This window comes from Vombatus ursinus, unplaced genomic scaffold (genome assembly GCF_900497805.2).
Source record: "Vombatus ursinus unplaced genomic scaffold, bare-nosed wombat genome assembly UNPS02014830.1, whole genome shotgun sequence".
NCBI lineage: Eukaryota > Metazoa > Chordata > Mammalia > Diprotodontia > Vombatidae > Vombatus > Vombatus ursinus.
Window position 1 is genome coordinate 15295178 of NW_020954608.1, and position 19177 is coordinate 15314354.

Consider the following 19177-nt stretch of genomic DNA (forward strand, 5'->3'; position numbering starts at 1 on the left):
TCTCTTCTCTTCTCTTCTCTTCTCTTCTCTTCTCTTCTCTTCTCTTCCTTCTCTTCTTTCCCTCTGTCCACATAGGATATCCATACCCTAACCTGTGGGTGTGCTGCCCAAAGGAATGTAAATTTTGATCACTGAAATCTTGAAATATATATATTTGGGTTTACAGGCTAGATTTTTTTTCTTAAGGACCACGCCTTAAACCCAAATCACTCTAGCTCTCATTGACTGGCCAACAAGAGGTCCCAGATCAAGCCTCACTTGGGCATTGTTTGGGCCCTGATTGGCTCAGAATGAACGTGAATAGTAATTGTTTTCGTGTTGGCCAGAAACCCTGATGGTCTTCCCCTCCCTGATTTTTTTTTTGACTAGGTAAAAGAGGCCATTCTCAGCCTTATTTCCTTTCCTAGCCTTAATCACTGAATGAGGCATTGCCTCAGTCAAACGGAGACCTGTTAAAGACCTTTGCCTAAAAAGGCCAGGGTCTTCCACTGCATCCAGGGCCACGTCTAGTCATCCTGATCTATATTTTCCCACTGGCTCCAGATGGCTCCAGAGGAGAAAGTGAAGCTGGTGACTTTGCATAACCCTCCCTCACTTAGATGCAATTCACTTGCATGTCATGGCATCACCTCCCTAATGTCAAGGTCCTCTTTGAGAACAAAGGACAAACAACAAGAGGGTAGTCCTTGTACTGCTAACATAATCTATTGAAGGGATCACATGTAAATCTTTTCCAGCTTGACCTTGGGCAAGTTATTTAACCTCTGTCTGCCTCAGTTTCCTCATCTATAAAATGGGGATAATAATAGCACCTGCCTTGAAGGGTAGTTGCGAGGATCAAATGAGATTTTGTTGTTCAGTTGTTTCAGTCATGTCTGAACCCCATTTGGGGTTTTGTTGGCAAAAATACTGGACTGGTTTGCCATTTCCTTCTCCAGCTTATTTCATAGATGAGGAAAGTGAGACGAACTGGGTTAAGTGACTTGCCCAGGATCACACAGCTAGTAAGTGTCTGAGGTCGGACTTGAACTCAGTTCTCCCTTACTCCAGGCCTGGTGCTCTATCCACTGTACCACCTTGCTGCCCCATTCAAATGAGAACATAATTATAAAGTGCTTAGCACAGTGCACATAGTAAGAGTCATATAAATGTTAATTACTATTATTGTTGTTGTTTCCCTTATGCTGGGAACACTGGCCAGAGATTACACTTGACTGGCATGTTTCAAGAATCCACCCATGCTAGGATGAAGCCTCAGAGAAGGACTTTTGTAGAAACTTTATAACTATCTTTAGTTAAGTTATTCATACTTTTTAATTAATTCAAATCTCCTTTTCCCACTGCAGTTTGTTCTAATTTGTAAAGTTTTTATAGCACGTTTGTTTTATGCTGCCTGTGACATGATGGCTATGTGATTTGGGGTAAATTACTAAACCTCTCAATGTCTTGGGAAATTCCCTGAGATTGAAAATTGGAAGAGAAGGTGCTGACCTGCCTTGGTAGAGGAAGTTTCCTCATCCAGGAATTCCCTATATCCATTAAATCACTGCCTTGGTTCCTATCCCTATCCTTGTTTTGGGAAAGACTTTTATTCTCAAGATTAATTTTTTTAAAAATATTAAGCCTGTCTGCCTTGATTTTATTATATTGTATGAAATATCTGATGAATGGGGACTTGCCAGAAGTTTAAATACATTATCAACTGAATAAGGGGCTCGCTAAGCAAATGAAAACTGTCAGGAAGATAAGGAGAATATTTTCCTATTTAATAGAACAGCCTATTTCTAAAGGATGTTAGAAATGATGTTTATGTATAAATAATGACATTGCAATGTAAGAGGGCAGCACAGATTAAGCTGGTGTTTCAATATGATCATTTTAAATCATTCTTACCTATTAGGCATTAGCTCTCTATCCTAGTTACAGTGACTGTGTATTCTTTAAAGTCATAAATTATGTTTCTTTAACAACATTCTATGCATGGGTTGGGAACCTGCGGCCTTTAGGCCACATGAAGCCCTCTAGGTCCTCAAGTGCGGCCCTTTGACTGAATCCAAACTTCACAAAATCAAAGGACTGCACTTAAGGACCTAGAGGTCCACTTGTGGCCTCAAGGCTGCAGGTTCCCCACCCTTGCCTGACATGGAGACAGGCATTTCTCCAAAATTAATCTAAACTAATGAAGTTTGACTACACTTGCACAATTCAGTTTCATTTTCCAAGGGCTGATAATTGAGCTAGAAACAAATATTTACACAATTAACTTTAGGAATAAAAGTATAAACAGAAAGACAACTTAACTGATTTGCTTCTTTCTGTAGATACTATTTTTATCTGTCACAGCTGTGTAGATAGAAATGGTTAGTCCTTAGCCTAGTCTGACTTGCCTGGAGTCAGGAAGAAATGAGTTCAAACCTGGCCTCAGTTACTTGCTAGCTGTATGACCTTGGGCAAGTCACTTAACCTCTGCCTGCCTCACTTTCCTCATCTATAAAATGGGGATAATAGTAGCACCTACCTCAAGTTGTGAGGATCAAATGAGAAAATAGTCGTAAAATGCTTAGCACAGTGTCTGGCACATAGTACGTGTTAAATAAATGTTTATTACTATTGCTGTTTCCCTTCTGCTTTTTTTTTTTACTGTGCCTTTTGAGAGGCCAACAGCATTAACTGCAGCAGAAAAGCCCATTTCTCTATTGCTTGATCAAACATGAATAGCAAATTATTGCCAAAGTACATATCCCTCATGTTGGAGCCTTGTTCTATTCCTAGAAGACAAGTCTGGTTTCTTTACTTCAGTTTTATGAAATAAAGGAACATTGGCGGTTCTTCCCATGACTTGAGAGAAGAATCTATTTCAAAGTAGAGAGTTGTATAATTTATCCCGCGGCAGGTAGAGGGTCATGTTTTGGGGGTAAATTTTCTATCAATGCTCAGTTTTAGAAGGCATTTTTATAACCAACACACAATTATATTATTCTTGTTAAGTATGGTGCATTTTTTCCCTTGGTTCAGTGGAGTGAATGTTCTCTGTTAGTTCAAGCTGGGGATAAATGGGAACAATTCATCCCTTTGTCTGGCCTCAACACCAACACACTCTTAGTCTAAGGTTTAGAGTAGAAAAGAAATATATCTCCCAAGCTTCTCTTTCAAGTTCCACCACTTCCGAACCCTTTTATCATTTTCTGCTCCCCTCCATGGTTCTTCTGACAGGCCTCTCTGTGTGATCACGGATTTCCTGGCTGAAATTGTGAATTTCCCCCTCTGAGTTGGCAGAGAAAGCTTTTGAATTCTGAAGTAATTTCTGCCCCCGGTACGTATGACACATTTGCAGCACATTTTATTCCTTTTCGTAGCTCACTTGGATTCACACAGATTTTTCTCAGTCAATAATCTGTCAGATGCCCTGGGTGTTTTTTCTTTCCTTTGCCTCTGTGCTTATCTCTCTGTCACAGAACACCTTAGGAGCTTGATGCTAGGTATTTTTTCCTTTTTTTTTCTTATTTCTCTTGACCAGGCCCTGATTTTTCTTGACATTGCTCACAAATCCTGATAAAGGTCTTGCTTTAAAGATGTTTCCACTTGTGTAGGTATCAGAGGGCTGGTTGATATCTTCAAAATCATTAACTAGACAAGAGTTCTACAGTCTGATAATCTTCAGAGTTTAGTCTTTCCCTTACTGCTTTAAGCCTGCATTTCCCTGGGAGGTTAAGGTGTATCTCCCATGGGCTCTAATAATCCACAAAATAATCCTTTGAAGATGGAATTTAGGCTAAGCTTGGGATCTGAAATTTAAGAGGCTCACCACAGCAAATCTCAGGATTGAATGTCACAAAATTTAAATTCATTAAAACAAATAAAATCAAATTTCCTGTGATTAAGATGGCAGTAGACACCAGAAATATAATACTTTCCTCCCGGTTAACTAATAAACATAAGTTCTCCATTTGTTGCCAGAAAAGAGACATCTCCTAATTTTGTTTACTCCCTCTTTTTGATGTTAAATATAAAACACACACACACACACACACACATACCCGCACGCACACACATGCACACGTGTGTGTATGTGTGTACATGTATGTGTGTATATCAGTTTATACTACATTTCATCAACTTCTGTTAGAATTATTATTTTTTTTTTAGCCTTGGGTGTTCATAGCTACTTCAGCTGGTGGTTAGTATCATCCTCTGATGTGGCTGCTTCTTTGAACTGCTTTTTCCTAATGAGCCCCTAAGAGATTGCAGAAACGTCACTCCAAAAAAAAAATTAGTTACACTCTAAAAAAAATTGCTGACCTGATCGTCAACCTTTTAAACTTCTGGTGAAAAACTTTTTATCTAACACATTAGTTTTGCTTCAAGAGCAAAAGTCTAGTTTCTAGCGTGCTGTCCTTTTTTAAAGTGAGTTTCTCTGTAAGCTATTATGTTTTTATTCTATAGTCAAAATCTAGATAATGTCGAAATTAACCAAGTAGGCTTAATATTACTGAACAAGTCTGGGACTGTGGAATACGGGAAAAACAAAGAGACTATTACAACATAACTGTCATCAGTTTAATAGAATTAAAGACCAGAGTGAAAGTTCAATTGTTTAGGTGACATTACTGGCTAAACTCAAATGATGAGCAAACTCTGTTTTGTCTCTGAAAGATTTAATTTTGGTTTGACCTCTCTGGATAAAGTTAAAATTGAGCTGACTAATTCTAAAATATGCAGAGAATGTATTTTAGCAGTCTGTTGCAAATCTATTTCTTGAATCATAGGAAAGAATTAATACTTATTTTTATGATGTATTCTTTTTGTTGTTGCTGAGTTGTGACTCCATTTGGGGTTTTCTTGGCAAAGATACTGGAGTGGTTTGCCATTTCCTTCTCAGCTTATTTTATAGATGAGAAAATGAGACAAACATGGTTAAGTGACTTGCCTAGGGTCACACAGCTAGGAAGTGTCTGAGTCTGGATTTGAATACAGGTCTTCCTGACTCCAGGCTTGGTGCTCAATCTACTGCACCACTTAGTAGCCCTATGATGTATACTATTACTTATATAGTTTCTAATTATAAATCTATTAAGAGTATTGGGGCTGAGGGCTCACCCCATATTGATGGAAGTTGCAAAGCATATGGGAACCAGCAAGAGAGCCTCAAGAGGAAGTGAATGATAATATATATGTAAATGTATATCTATTGAATAGCAGCAGTATTTTATTTTTGAGTAATATATTACACATATATAGTATATATATTTTAATTAGTTTTTTTTCTTGTTTGCATTTGCTAACATTTGATTAACTTCTTTTTCTGGCATAGATAATATTTAGCTATATCCTGACAGATAAGTGAAATATATCTTTATTGCAAACATATCTTTTTTAGAAATGATTAGAATTTGTAGGTCACTATGATATTATTTAGTCATAGAAAAGTTCAGGGAATCAAATGATAATGATATAAATCAGAGTTTATATAATTTACAAAATACATAACACCAATACCTAATTGATTCCCGTAATATGATTTAGCTTGCATTTACTGTTCAAGTTAGTCAATGTTGCTAATATCATTAAAAACCACTAAAATAAAATCAGAGTTGGTCCCTGCTATGAAATATTTCCTTACATTTCACTGGGCATAAATCCAGTCCTAGAGAAAACTTTTGAGGACTATCCACATGGTGTTCTTCACTCTCTGGTGAACTTTGAGATTCACATTTTAATTTTTTTTTTTTACTGTAGGATAAACTATTCAAAATTATTCAATTTTACTGTAGGATAAACTATTCAATAGCACTTTAGTAAGTGCTTACTATGTGCCAGATACTGTGCTGGATGCTGGGGATATAAACATAAAAATGTAATAGTACCTCTCTTCAAGGAGCTTACATTCTACAAACTACTCAAGAGTTGCTGAATTTGGATGGTTCCACTGGGCTCAGAGGTTGTGTATATATTGGGAAAATGAAATGGAAATTGAAACAATTCCTAGATGATTCATGCGAAAAGTGTGGTTAGGATTTTTTTTTTTGCTTGGGCGGGGAAGGAAAAGGGAGTCATAGTAAGGTGGGACTGAGCTCCCATGTTCAGATCAGCCATTCACAATGACTGCAGCATTGGATAATTGATTAGCTCAACTCTTTCCTTCAGTTTTCTCAGCTGATACCACTCTGCATTTCATATGACAGACCCATGCTGTGATACCCAATAAAATAATGATTTTGATAATGTTCTAAACTGGCCATAGGGAAATAATCACTCAAAAGCCTGCTGAAGTCACAAATTTATAGTCTCAAATGCATTTCCAATAGATGTTTGGAAAGGTTAGCAGATAAATAATAAAGGAGGGTATTTGTGAATGGGGGAAGAGAGCGGGGAAACCCAAATCTCAAAAAGTAAAAGAAATACAACTTCCAGATGAAATGAAGTTTGTTTTAAACTGTAAGCCATCAAAATATCTGGAAATAGATCTCTTTAAAGACTGACAGATAAATAAGAAAGGCATGAGTATCTTTCAATATTGCTAAAGAATCATAAATGACTGATGCACAAGTAATTTTAGGAAATAATTTGTAAATTACTGTGAACCCAAATGAACAGAAAAATACCTGCAAAAGTTAAAAGGAAAATGTATTTCAATCCATGAATATTTGCGTAATCTCCTAGCACACTCAGAGATGTCCTGGAAAATGCTAGCATTATCTACATTTCCAGTTGAAAACATTGTACACATACTGAGTAGCATATCATATATATATTTGTTTAAATAGATATTTTAAAATATATTTATATAGTGATAGCTAAATATAGAGTTAGGTAGAAACAGAGAATTGATTTAGTTCTAAAAAGGGCAAGAATATTTTCAGTGCATAGCAGGACACAAAAGGTGAATTATGATGTGAAAACCCACCGTACTCTGGGACCTGTCCTGTTCCACGTTTCAGCAGCAACCTCACTCTTCTCCCTCCAGACTTGATTAGCTCTATTGCTCTGGCATGTGTCATGTCTCTTGTGCTTTCCCCATTGATTTCAATGATCTGATCTCCTACCTGCCAAGTAATAACACACACAAACACAAACAGGAAAGTTAACCAAGTTAGCCAAATATGGTTATAAAATTAGAAAATTAGCATCTCTCAATGATTAGAAGGATCAAAAGGTTATTGGATAACAGAAAAATATGGTGGCATGGGAGAGTGGGAAGAGCATTGTACTTGAACATGAAAGAAATGAGTTTGAATCTCATCTTTGTCATCAATATCTATGTGATTGTTATAGACCTTCTAACCCTCTCTTTCCTTCTCTGACCACCCACCTCCTAGGGTTCTTGTGAAGCCCAATTGAGATCATATACATAAATTACTTTTATAAGCCTTAAAGTGATAATAAATATCAGTTTTTCCCCAGTGATGATGATGATGATGATGATGCTAATGTTTTATCAACTGGACACAAAATAATTTCAAGGAACATATTCTAAATCTGGAATACACAACTTTGCTTATCCTTCTAATAATTAACTCAGATAATTTCAAACTACCCAATATGTTCTTATTAGGGTATATAATCTTTGATTTTTTACATGAAGAGCCACCTTCATGCTCCAGGTCAAATCTCTTCTATGAAGTCTTCCTTGGTCCCCAGTTCTCTCCCTGACCCCCATCACACCCCCAAACTGGAAGCGATCTCCCTATCATCTGATATCAAAATGCTTCTTTGATCACATTTATAATATAATAATTATAATTTGTATTTTAGTTATCTGTATGCATATCTTAACTCTTCAACTAAATAATTTCATAAATTTCCAGAGAATGCCCAATTTACCTTTATACCTCTCTCAGAATTGGTATATTACATGCAGAAGGCATATAATAAATGCTTGTTGAAGAAACGAATGAATGAATGAAGGCAAGGGCTGTTTCCTTTCTGTCTTTGTAGCCCCACTGCCTAGAACTTTGCTTTACACATAATAGATGTTTAACACATGTTTAATTAATTGAATTCAATGAGATACAAGTGGAAAGAGGGTTGGAATCAGAGGGCTGGGGCTCAAGGCCTTGTTCTCTCATTTACTTCTTGTATTACCTTACACAAGTTATAACTTCTCTTGGCCTCAGTCACTTCATGTAGGAAATGAGGGCATTGGACCAGATGTCACCTAAACTCTCTGCCAATTCTAAATCTATGAGTCCAAATTCTTTGAATTGAAGTAGGACACAGATCTTCAAGGTTCATCATAGAAGGTTTGGGTTTGCTGTAGTTGTCTGATTGGCTTTTTGGTCTAGCCCTTTTCGTGATTTTTTTGTGTCCTATTATTTAAATCACTTTCTGATTCAATGGTTCCTGGGTGTTACTGTGGCATTGATTTTCTTCTCATAAACAAAGCTTGGAAGAGGTTTTAAGTGGTGGCAAATTTTTCATCACAACTATTTGAATAAAAATGAGTGCTCTGAAGCTTTTGATCAAGCCCTGGTATGCTCATACCTGATGATTAACCAGCCTTCCTCAATTGTCAGAGATATTTATGTCCTGTGATTTCTGCTTGGCTTTTGTTAATAGATATTAAGGGCACCTAGCTGGGGCAGTGGATAGAATGCCAGGCCTGGAATCAGGAAGACTCATCTTTGTGAGTTCAAATCTGGCCTCAGACATTTACTAACTGTGTGACCCTGGGAAAGTCACTTAACCCTGTTTGCCTCAGTTCCTCATCTGTAAATGAGTTGGAGAAGGAAACTGCCAATCACTCCAGTATCTCTGCCAAGAAAACCCCAAAAGGGGTCATGAAGAGTCAGACACAACTGAACAACAATGACAAAACAGATTTTTAAAATAAAATGAGTGCTGTGTTGATGTCATATCACTCCTGCCATACTACTACCATCAGGAACCTTTGAATTAAATATGTTTCATTTCAATGCAAACCACTTAAGACAAATTAGCCAAGAAAAGAACTGTGTGCTTGCTTTACAAAAATGCTATTTAGTTGGGCTGCATAAAGACTGCTCACCACAGCACGAGAAAGATAAACTCTGTAATACAGTAGGAGATGAGTCTGGCCTTGAAGGGTGTGTGTGTGTGTGTGTGTGTGTGTGTGTGTGTGTGTGTGTTTGTGATGGTCAGGTGAGTGGAGGGAGATTTGCAAAGGAAAAGAGATAAAGAATTCTGCAACCATCATGGCAGGAAGGACATTTAAAATATTCTTTCCAAAAGATTATAGTCATGGAGCTCTTTTTTGTTGTTATTCAGTTGTTTCAATTATGTCCAATTCTTTGTGAACGACCCCATTTGGGATTTTCTTGGCAAAATTACTGGAGTGATTTGCCATCTCCTTCTATAGATCATTTTTCAGATGAGGAAATGGAGGCAAACAGTGTTAAGTGATTGGTTCAGGGGCTCTTTTAGCATTGATGAAACCCCTAGCACCTCCTTCCCTCTTTCCCAAATAAATTGGCTTGAGTTGCTACAGACAGTTAGTAGATTTTTGCTGAACTGAGTGGGGAAGGTGGGCTGCCACAGCCTGGGGGTGCTATCCAGAAGAACCTACTACAACCTCTGAATAGATGGTCTTGTTTCCTTAGTCCCACTTAGGTCACTTGGGGTGAGATAACTGAAAAAGAGACTGCTAAGAACAGATCCTAAACCCTTTTGGATTTCTGAACTCCTGTATGTATATATGGGCCTTTATCAATGAATGGCAAACATCTTACTCCCTGATGGACCCCACTCTCCTCTTCCCCTAGCTTCAATTACAGATTTCTTCTCAACACACCCATACCAATTAGGAGCTCCTTCTCCTCCTCTATTTCATCCTTTGGATCTCCTCAGCATCCTCCTCCACTCTTTCCTCTTTCCTCCAGTTTCAGAAGAAGAGGCTGTTTTTCTCCTTGCCAAAAAGTTCTCTACTTCACTTCTCTACCTATGCTCTCCTATTACATGCTATCCTCTTCAGTAACTTGTTGATTAGATCATCCCCTCCCTCCAAATCTTCCATATCTCTTCATCCACTGGTTCCTTCTCTACAGCCTATATACATTCACAGATTTTCCTCAACCTCCTCAAAAACAACCTTCATTTAGTCTTGCCATCTCCTTCAGCTATCATTTCTCTTCACTTTCACCGGAGTGAATGCAAAAGGTTTCTGGAATGGAAAGGTTGGGAAAGATGTTTAGTGGGCCAGGATCCCAATTTTCAATATTTTCAAATAGTATGTATCAAGGACGCTAACTTTAATATCTCAATGTATTTTTGATAATATCTTTTATATCACTAGTATGCAAATTGCTGTCTATCATGTTGTCTATGAAGCATATTAGCTTTTTTTTGTCTGCAATATCTCCCTAATGACTCATATTGTTTTCTTAAGATCCCCAGATCTTTTTAGATAAAATACTGTCTAGCCCATTTTGTACTTGTGAAGCTAGTAATCCAAATCTAAATGTGAGACTTGGTATTTATGCATATTAAATGTAATCTTATCTGATTCAGTCCAACAGTTTAGCTTGTCAAGATCTTTTTGTATCCTGTCACCTAACATGTTAGCTGTTCCTCCTACCTTTTTCTTATCTGCAAATTTGATAAGCATGCCATCCATTGCCTTTATCCAACTTGTTAAGGAAAATGTTACACAGTCCAAGGTCAAGGACAGATCTCTGGGCAGCTCAATTACCAGCTCCTCATCTGAGTTGACACTGAACCATTAAATACACTAAACTTTGGTGTCAGCTACTTAACCAGCATCAAGTTGACCTATTGTCTAGCATATATTTCTCCATCTTGTTCACAAAAATAGCATCAGAGATACTGTAAAATAGTTTGCTAAATATGTGCAAATCATATCTACAATATTTCCCTGATTTAAAAGCTTGGTTGCCAAAGAGTTGCCAATCCATGTTAGTAGAGGGAGTTACCTTAATGTGACTTCCCAACACTTACAAAATCATGGTTTGCTTAAAAACTAAAGAAACCAGTTTAGTAACTGTTTCAAAAGAGAAGATAAGGTGATTCCATCATGGGCTGCTGTCACCAATTCTTGATGAATTGAGACAGGCTGGCTCTTTGTGATCAGTGTTTGTTCACTATCCCTTTAGTGCCATGCATTAAAATTTTGCTAGGAAGAAAAACCAATCCCATTGGCCTCATTGTTGTAGATTCAACTCTCTTCCCTTCTCCAAAAATCAGAGTAACATTTTCCCTTCTCCACTTCTGTATTACTTTTCTCATTTGCCTCAATATTTTCCAAGATCAGTGATAGTGGCTCGGAAGTCATGGCTGCCACTTCTTTCAGCAACCTGAGATGTAGTTCATGAGGGTCTGGTAACATGAACTCTCTTCCTGCCTCCATATTTACCTCTATTAGCCATTTTTGTTTTGTGCCTTCCAGTCCAAATATTAGTGTCAAGGAGTAGTAGTAGTTCTTCTTCTTCTTCCTTCTTCTTTCTCTTCCTCTTTCTCCTCCTTCTCCTTCTCATCTCACCAAGGAGATGGCAGTTCTAACCCACCTCTTTTCCCTAACACTTATCACCCTTTTTTGGTGGTCCTTTGCTTTCCTCATAAGCTTTAGCTCATTCTGAGTTTTTGTACCCCTGACACTATTCTTTACAGGACTTCGTCGCACATATTTATTCATTCTCAATTGTCTGCCTTTGCTTCCATCTTCCCTATCTATTTCTTTTAAGTCTACATTGGTTGATATGCAACCATATCAGTGTCTTTAGACAATCTGTTCTTTTCTTTTTCACTAGAATTACTTGTCTTTGTTTCTTTAGAATTCCACTCTTAAGCATTTCCATAGGCTGGCATCTTCTAAAAATATAGTCCTTGTGATTCTACTTATCCTTTTTTTCTGAATCCACTGAAATCTGTTCTCTAAAAATATAGGGTGCATGTCAGACTATGTCCAAGTTCCTTTCTTGGAATCACAAATTTTAGAATGAACTGAATTGAATTGAATTCCTGATTCTGCTCTCTATCACACATTAGAAGATAAACTGGTTACTTCCCACAAAGTTCTCCACATTTCCACCACAGCAACCAGTTCTTCCTTGTTGGTGAGAGTCAGATCCAGAATAACAGATCCCCTCATTGCTTCTTCCAAATTCTCAGGCATGGAATTAACATTAAGACAAGTAAAAAATTATCAGCTACTTTGTTTGGAGCAGAAGAGCTTAATAAAGATCCAGAGAATTGAAATCCCCAATATCTACTACATCATGTCTTGGTACCAGCCTTGCAATCTGTTTTCTGGACTCTCATTTATTTCTTTTCTGTTCAGGTCATCTGTAGTGTGCTCCAATAACATCCTTTCTTCTGTTTCTGCCTCCATTTTTCTTATTTAAACACTTTGTTCCGTGCTTGACCATCTCTACTTCCTCTAATGAGTTTATTTCCTTAATGTACATTGTTACTTTCCCCCCTAGACTCTTTGCTACAGTTAGCCTGTGAACCTAGCCTATTTATTTCAAATAAGACACAATAACAGAACACTTCCAGGGAGCTGGTTATGTGCTCAGGCTCCTTGCTAAAGGAAGCACGCAACACAGCAACTCCTTGGTATACATGAAGATGATTGGTCATTGAGCCATTCCTTTAGTAGGTTATAAAAATAATAGAAAGGCTATATCTCTGTCTGTCTCTCTGTCTCTCTGTCTGTCTCTTTGTCCTCTGTCTCTGTCTCTGTGTCTCTGTCTCTCTCTCTCTCTCTCTCTTTCTCTCTCTCTCTCGTGTGCTATTTTGGGATAGCTTTTCTTTGTATTTCCAGAGTTGTGGGAGAGGAGACTTGCATTCCTTCTCTTGATACTCAGCACAAATGATGATTTTGCTTTTGAATAGTACCAGTGATGAAAATACCACAAGTGAATCTTATGGTCTTTGGTTTCTTGCCCAAGATTTCATAATTCTTTCGCAATGTTTTATAGATTCCTTTTGGCCATATCATTTGTGCGTATTGGAATCACTAGAGATGTACAGTTGTTACTGGATTATCCCCCCTAACACACACTATAGGGTAAATGCCTTGACTTATAGTATCTTTGGGTTGAATGTAAGATGGGGATTAGGTCTAAAAATTAGGGAATGACAAAAACGGGGAAGTTGTAGTTGTTCTAGTCAAGTGGACAAGGTGCTTGTGGATAACTGATTAAAAAATCAGTTTAATAATATATCATCATAATGATTATAATTTCAATGTGGCCCCAGGCGTAAGTTTCTTCTTCTTCTTTTCCATAAAAAACATAAGAATGTAAAACATTTGAACCTGTGTTTTCTCTTCCATCTCTACATCAACCATGTGCACACATTTTGAATGTAACTCACTACCAAGAAAACCCTGGAGGAAGGAGTTGATTTTTGTTGTTTACTATCTTGATACATGGGGCAGCTAGGTGGCGTCATGGATACAGTGACAGGCTGGGAATCAGGAAAACTCATTTTAGTTCAGATCTGGCCTCAGACACTTTAGTAAGCTGTGAGACCCTGGGCAAGTCACTTACCCCTGTTTGCCTCAGTTTTCTCATCTGTAAAATGAGCTGGAGAAGGAAATGGCAAACCACTCTAGTATCTTTGCCAAGAAAACCCCAAATGAGGTCACAAAGAGACTGACATGACTGAAACATCTTAACAACAACAAATTTTGATAATAAAGTCAGAGAGAATAATGTCTATGAGGAAAAAGACTTTAACCTTTCTACTATATGGAAGTATTTGATTTCATCTGAGAACCTGGGCAGGCAAGCTACCCAGTTTCCTATCACTTGATGAACTCGACTCTCTCATCTTACATGTTAATCAAGACAGGGAAAGGATTTGATGAAACCAACTGTAAATTAGCACCTTCTTCAAAGAGGAAGTGAGAAAACATACTTGTGAGATCCAGGCCTAGGCTCTTACTCTTCCCGTCCATCCCCCCCACCCTGCCAGCACTAAGCCTCTTTCTTCTAACACTCATTTACTAAAATTAAACTTTAAATAACTGTCCCATTCTTTTTTTAATAGATTTTCAAAAAATAAAGTTAAATTGAGAATAAGAAAAAGGAGGAAATGTTGAGTTAGGTAGACTAAGTTGTAGGGTAAATGTGTTGTGGCAAGTAACTCAAATATATTTCTATACTGCTCAGGAGGAGAGAGAAGTGCCAATTTAGGCATCTGGGGTTAAGGAAGGCAGATTAAGTGTTACAAGGAGATGTGATTACCTTTTCCTCTGGTATATAAATTCATTAATCTTTAGCACTCTGGGAAAAGTAACAATCTTAATATCCTTTAGTGCCTTGAGTACAAGTATGACATACAAGATAACACTGCTGTCTTCTAGCATAAGTTAGGAAGCTGGGAATTTCTACAAGGCTTATCCAGAGAGGCAGCTTTTTCTTTACAAAACCATCACTTAATACTTGAATTACCTTGGAACTCTGGGTCAAATGGGTTTTGCTTGTCTTAATGGAAGGTGAAAGTATCTGAAGTCATCATATATTGGTGACCGTGTACTACAGAGAGCTGGATTTGGAGTTAGAGGACCTGGGTTCAAATCCTAACCCTGCTGCTTACTCTGTGACCTTGAATAAGTCCTTTAACCTCTTTGTGCTCCCATTTCCTTATCTATAAAATGAGAAAGTTTGATAAGATGGCTTTCTAGGGTCTCTTTTCAGCTCTGAATCTATGATGCTATGTGGATGAAGTTTAGGAATGCTTGTTAATATCAGGAGATGCCAGGATTTCTTAGGATGATAATTGCTTCAAAAAATGGGAAAAAAGAGATTTGGGGCTTATGTCTACTTTTGTAGTCACATGGGGGAAGAGGAAGGAAATAAGCATTTATATAGCACCTATTATGTGCCAGGCACTGAGTTAAATGTTTTATCAATATCATGTCATTTGATCCTCAACTCAATAGTTTAATTAAATGAACATTTATTAAGCATCTGCTATGTGCCAGACACTGTACTAAGCTCTAGAGATACAAAGAGAGGCAAAAGACAAAAGCTACTCCCTTCAAGGAGCTTACAATCTAATGGGGGAGACACGTAAACAAATATATACAAAGCAAGCTATACATATGACTAATAGGAAATAATTAAAAGTGGGAAAGTACTGTAAAGTAGTTGCTCTTATTATCCCTGTTTTATAATTGAAGAAACTGAGGCAGGTTGAGGTTAAGTGACTTGCCCAGGGTCACACAGCTGAGTGTGTCTGCCTGAGGCTGAATTTGAATTCAGGTCTTCCTGACTCCAGGCCCAGAGCTCTATTCACTGCTTCTTTTAGCTGCCTGCTAGTATTAAGCAAGTAGCATAATTCAGTATATTCTTGTTGAGGTTTAAATTAAATTTTGGATTAAATTCTATCTTGAAATATAACAAATCAGTTCAGATCAGAGCTCTCTGCTATACAGATAGCTTTGCAAAAATACTCACCTGTTTTTGTCAGTCCTATGTAGTGAAAGATGACAAGGATCTAAAGGCTAGTATTTTTATTTACTAATAGTTAGTGAAATGTTTAGAGGGTTGGACTCTGAGTTGGGAAGCCCTGAGTTTGAATCCTATCTCAGATACTTAGTAGTTATGTGACCTTGAATGAGTCATTTAAATTTTCTCAGCCTCAGTTTCCTTATCTGTAAAATGTGTATAATAACAGCATCTCTTGTTGCTCTCAGGGTTGGGATGAGGATCAAATGAGCAAGCACATATATGCAGTGCTTTGAAAATCTTAAAGCGCTTCTATCCATTCAAAGTCTGGTGATGATGACATGAATGAGCCTGTAATGGACCCTAATTCTTTAATAAGTATGAATCTTTTGATACATTGATCAATAAATCCCAGCTAAGTCTCCTCTCCATGTTAATGCAATGGACTTGAATACAAACCATTTCTGTTGATAAGGCTTTGGGGTCAATAATAGCCTTGGAGAGGGGATTTGCCTGTCCAATGACAGCACAATTCTTGTTAAGAGGCGTCAACGTAGACTAAGCTTTAGTGTATCTCAGCAGACCTTAAAGCTTTCTTGAAATACTGTCTTAAGCACTTCCGATGAAACCATAATGATTTCAATAACACTTAGCTAAGGTCCAATGAGGTTTCAGCAACAGTGGATGATACAGATGGTCGATGATAGGGAAAATTGTGTAAAATCAATGCTAAGGGAGTAGTTGAAAATTGGGGGATGGGGATGGAGAGAGCAGAATCTAAACAGAGATCACCAGACCAAGAAATATTACAGTGATAGGTCTTTACTGTGGTATGCTAGTGGAGTCATTGAACAGGGCTTTAGAGGACAGGATACTTAGCCAGGTTACTTGAATAAAGGACAGACTCATGTCTCCTTCCCTCAAATGAGTAAAACCTCTATCTGTCTATATTGTCATATAGTATGTGTGTATGCTTTTTTTTGTCTCTTTGCTGTGCCACATGGTATTAACACTTGCACTTGAACTGCTACCTGAGTATCAGTTTCCTGTAAATCCTCAAACCCAGGTCCTTGCTCCACCTTGAACTGTGAGGCCAGATATAGCAACAGTGGAATTGTCCCACTCTTTCTTGACAGCCCAAAGACTGGCTGAATTAGTTTATGTACAATATTTCATTTGCAGAGGGGTGGGGAAAAATCTTAGGTCTTATTAATAATGAAAAAGGTAACAAGGAGGACATCAGCTATCCACCTATAGATCTATTTTCCTAACTATACACAACTTTTCTGAGGCTTCTCTAAATAGAAATTGAAGACATTTACAGTGTGGTTCTTAATAGAGGAAGGACAGCTTTCATAAGCAATATTATACAATGGACCACATTTTTACCACTATATGACTGACTGAAAGATGCAGAAAGTACACCATCTCACTGTGCTTACTCTTTGTTGATTATGGTAGAGCAAAGAACTGTCTAAAAGGCTCTCTGCTAATCCTATGTCCTCCATCCATTCATTAAAATCATTCAAGATTCCTTGACAGACATAATAACCCAAATAATCTTGTTGAACAACACTGTGATCAACCCCTCTCTTTTGCCAGAAACAAGGACCATCTTTTTTTGATAACAGAATTCTAGCAGTGTTGTATGGCTGTGACACATAGAACAAAACAGATTCTAAAAACACCTGAAAATGAGGAACTTTTAAAGGACAATGAGGTAGGAGCCCAATTAAGGATTTCAAAGAACAATATGCATGGAGAATGTCATCAGGGAAACGTATGATAGGGAAAGAAGATAGGTTAGTCTCATAGCAAGGATGAGGGATGACAGTAGACAGTTTGGGTACTCCACTGATACTATTATACAGTGGGTACTCCACTGATACGATTACAATACCATGGAAAAATGAGGAAGGCCTACCTCATGTGCCACATGTGCTGTGAGTCATGGATGAGAGTTGCACAGAGTAGGGAGGTTTGGATAGGTTGTGATTAGCATTGTTGGAGGGAATAACCAAATTTATTGGACTACAGATGCATATGAGTACTCTACTCCCATAGCTTCAATGACCAGCCCGATGTTTCCAAATCTATACAATTAGCTCTGCTTTCTCCACCGAGCTTCAGGACCATATTTTTGGCTACCCTCCACTTTTATGTGTTGTCAGAACTTCAAACTTAACACATCCCCAACTGAACTTCTCATCTTCCCAACTAAACCCTTGTCTCCTCCCAACTTCCTTCCATTGATGACATTACCACCTTTCCACCACCCACATTTGGAAACTAGGAATCATCCTTGGCTCTTCTTCCTCTCCTACTCCTGAGATTCCGTCAAGTTACCAAGTCTTGGAAATTATATCTCAACAATGATTCTTACATCTGTCACTTCTTCTCCACTCATATTATCATTACTCTAATTTAGGCTCTTATCAGCTTTCATCTAGAATATTTGTCCAGTCAATGGCTCAATCTCCTTGCCTCCAATTTCTCCCTCCTCTAATTCCTCTTTCACACAATTGCTAAAAAATGTTCTTAATGCACTATCCCAATCAGAACACAACAAGTTAAGAATGGAACCATACTAAATTATTTGAAGGAAATATGTAGGAAATAGTGTCTTAGGGAAATATCATTGACAAAGGTTTAAAAAAAATAAATTGTCTTTTAGGTATTCCAACAGTCTGAGAAGAATTTTAATAATGTTTGTGATTCCAAAACTATCAATAAATATTTAATTGAAAACAAACAAACAAAAAATGTCATAGAATCTTGTTTTTGCCACTTAAGAAGGGAAAGTCACTTAACTTTTTTGGGCCCTAGTTTCCTCATTAATAAAATGAAGGGATGGGCTAGGTGACCTTGAAAAGTACTTCCAATTCTAACTCTGTGATCCTATAAATGTTGGATAAATAATCTGAATCCAAAGCTAACACAGAGGGGATAACTATAAGTGTGATGACAGACTTGAATTAATGGAGAGTGATTTCAAAGGATAGCTGGCTGAAGTAAGATATTTTGTGACAAGAAAAAAACAACAACAAAAAACCCCCAAACTTTCAATTCCCTTCAAAATTTTAATTTGGCTATCTAATCCTGAATAAAAGAGCAGAATAAGATCTAAAAATCCTGTGCCTGAGCCAAGAACTGGAAATGACCGTAAGAACCTGATGATTTTGATGTGCAAAGATGCAAGTGTACAGAATTGGCTTATTTTGCATCACGTTTTCCTGGTTGAGAGGAGATCAAATTTTTTTTTCTTTCTGAATAAAACCCAAGGAGGCAATGGAAAACGGGGAAGGGTGGCAATGCTGTGTCTCCTGGGTGGCCTCACCCCATTCTTGTTTGTGCAGAAGATTCCTTACCCTAGGCCTGGTAACTTAGGGATCTGGAGAAAAACTCCTCTCTAAGTGGTCACTGAAGCAGTGTGCCTTGCTTCTAATCTTGGAGGTAAATGGGAGAAAATGAAAGATTTATTGGATACATTTATCCTACTCAGTTATTTTTGTAGATATAATGACTTGGGTTTTATTATTCTGGTATACTTCTGTACTGTCTTTTTTTGTACTAATCAGTCCATGGCTCAGCTTGCTAGTTCAAATGATCTAGGGAACTTGAACTGCCATGAATTTCTATTTACCTGGTTTACCCTTGCCTACAAAGACTTGACTTTTTCTACCCCTCCACCCTCCTTTCTGTTCCCTGAAAATTTCACAGCTCCCTTTATGGTATTTTGAGGTTCCTTCCAATGAATGGAGGGAAGGCATGAGGATGGAATAAGTTCA

General features: G+C 37.7%; 1 protein-coding gene across 1 annotated transcript in view; it reads right to left on the reverse strand.

Moving 5' to 3' along the window:
- The window catches only part of MAGI2 (membrane associated guanylate kinase, WW and PDZ domain containing 2), a 1168341-nt gene that overhangs the window by 68632 nt on the left and 1080532 nt on the right, over positions 1–19177 (reverse strand). The window contains exon 19 of the mRNA XM_027838694.1: positions 6905–7043. Coding sequence (XP_027694495.1) covers positions 6905–7043 — 139 coding nt within the window. The remainder of the gene's footprint in view (positions 1–6904; positions 7044–19177) is intronic.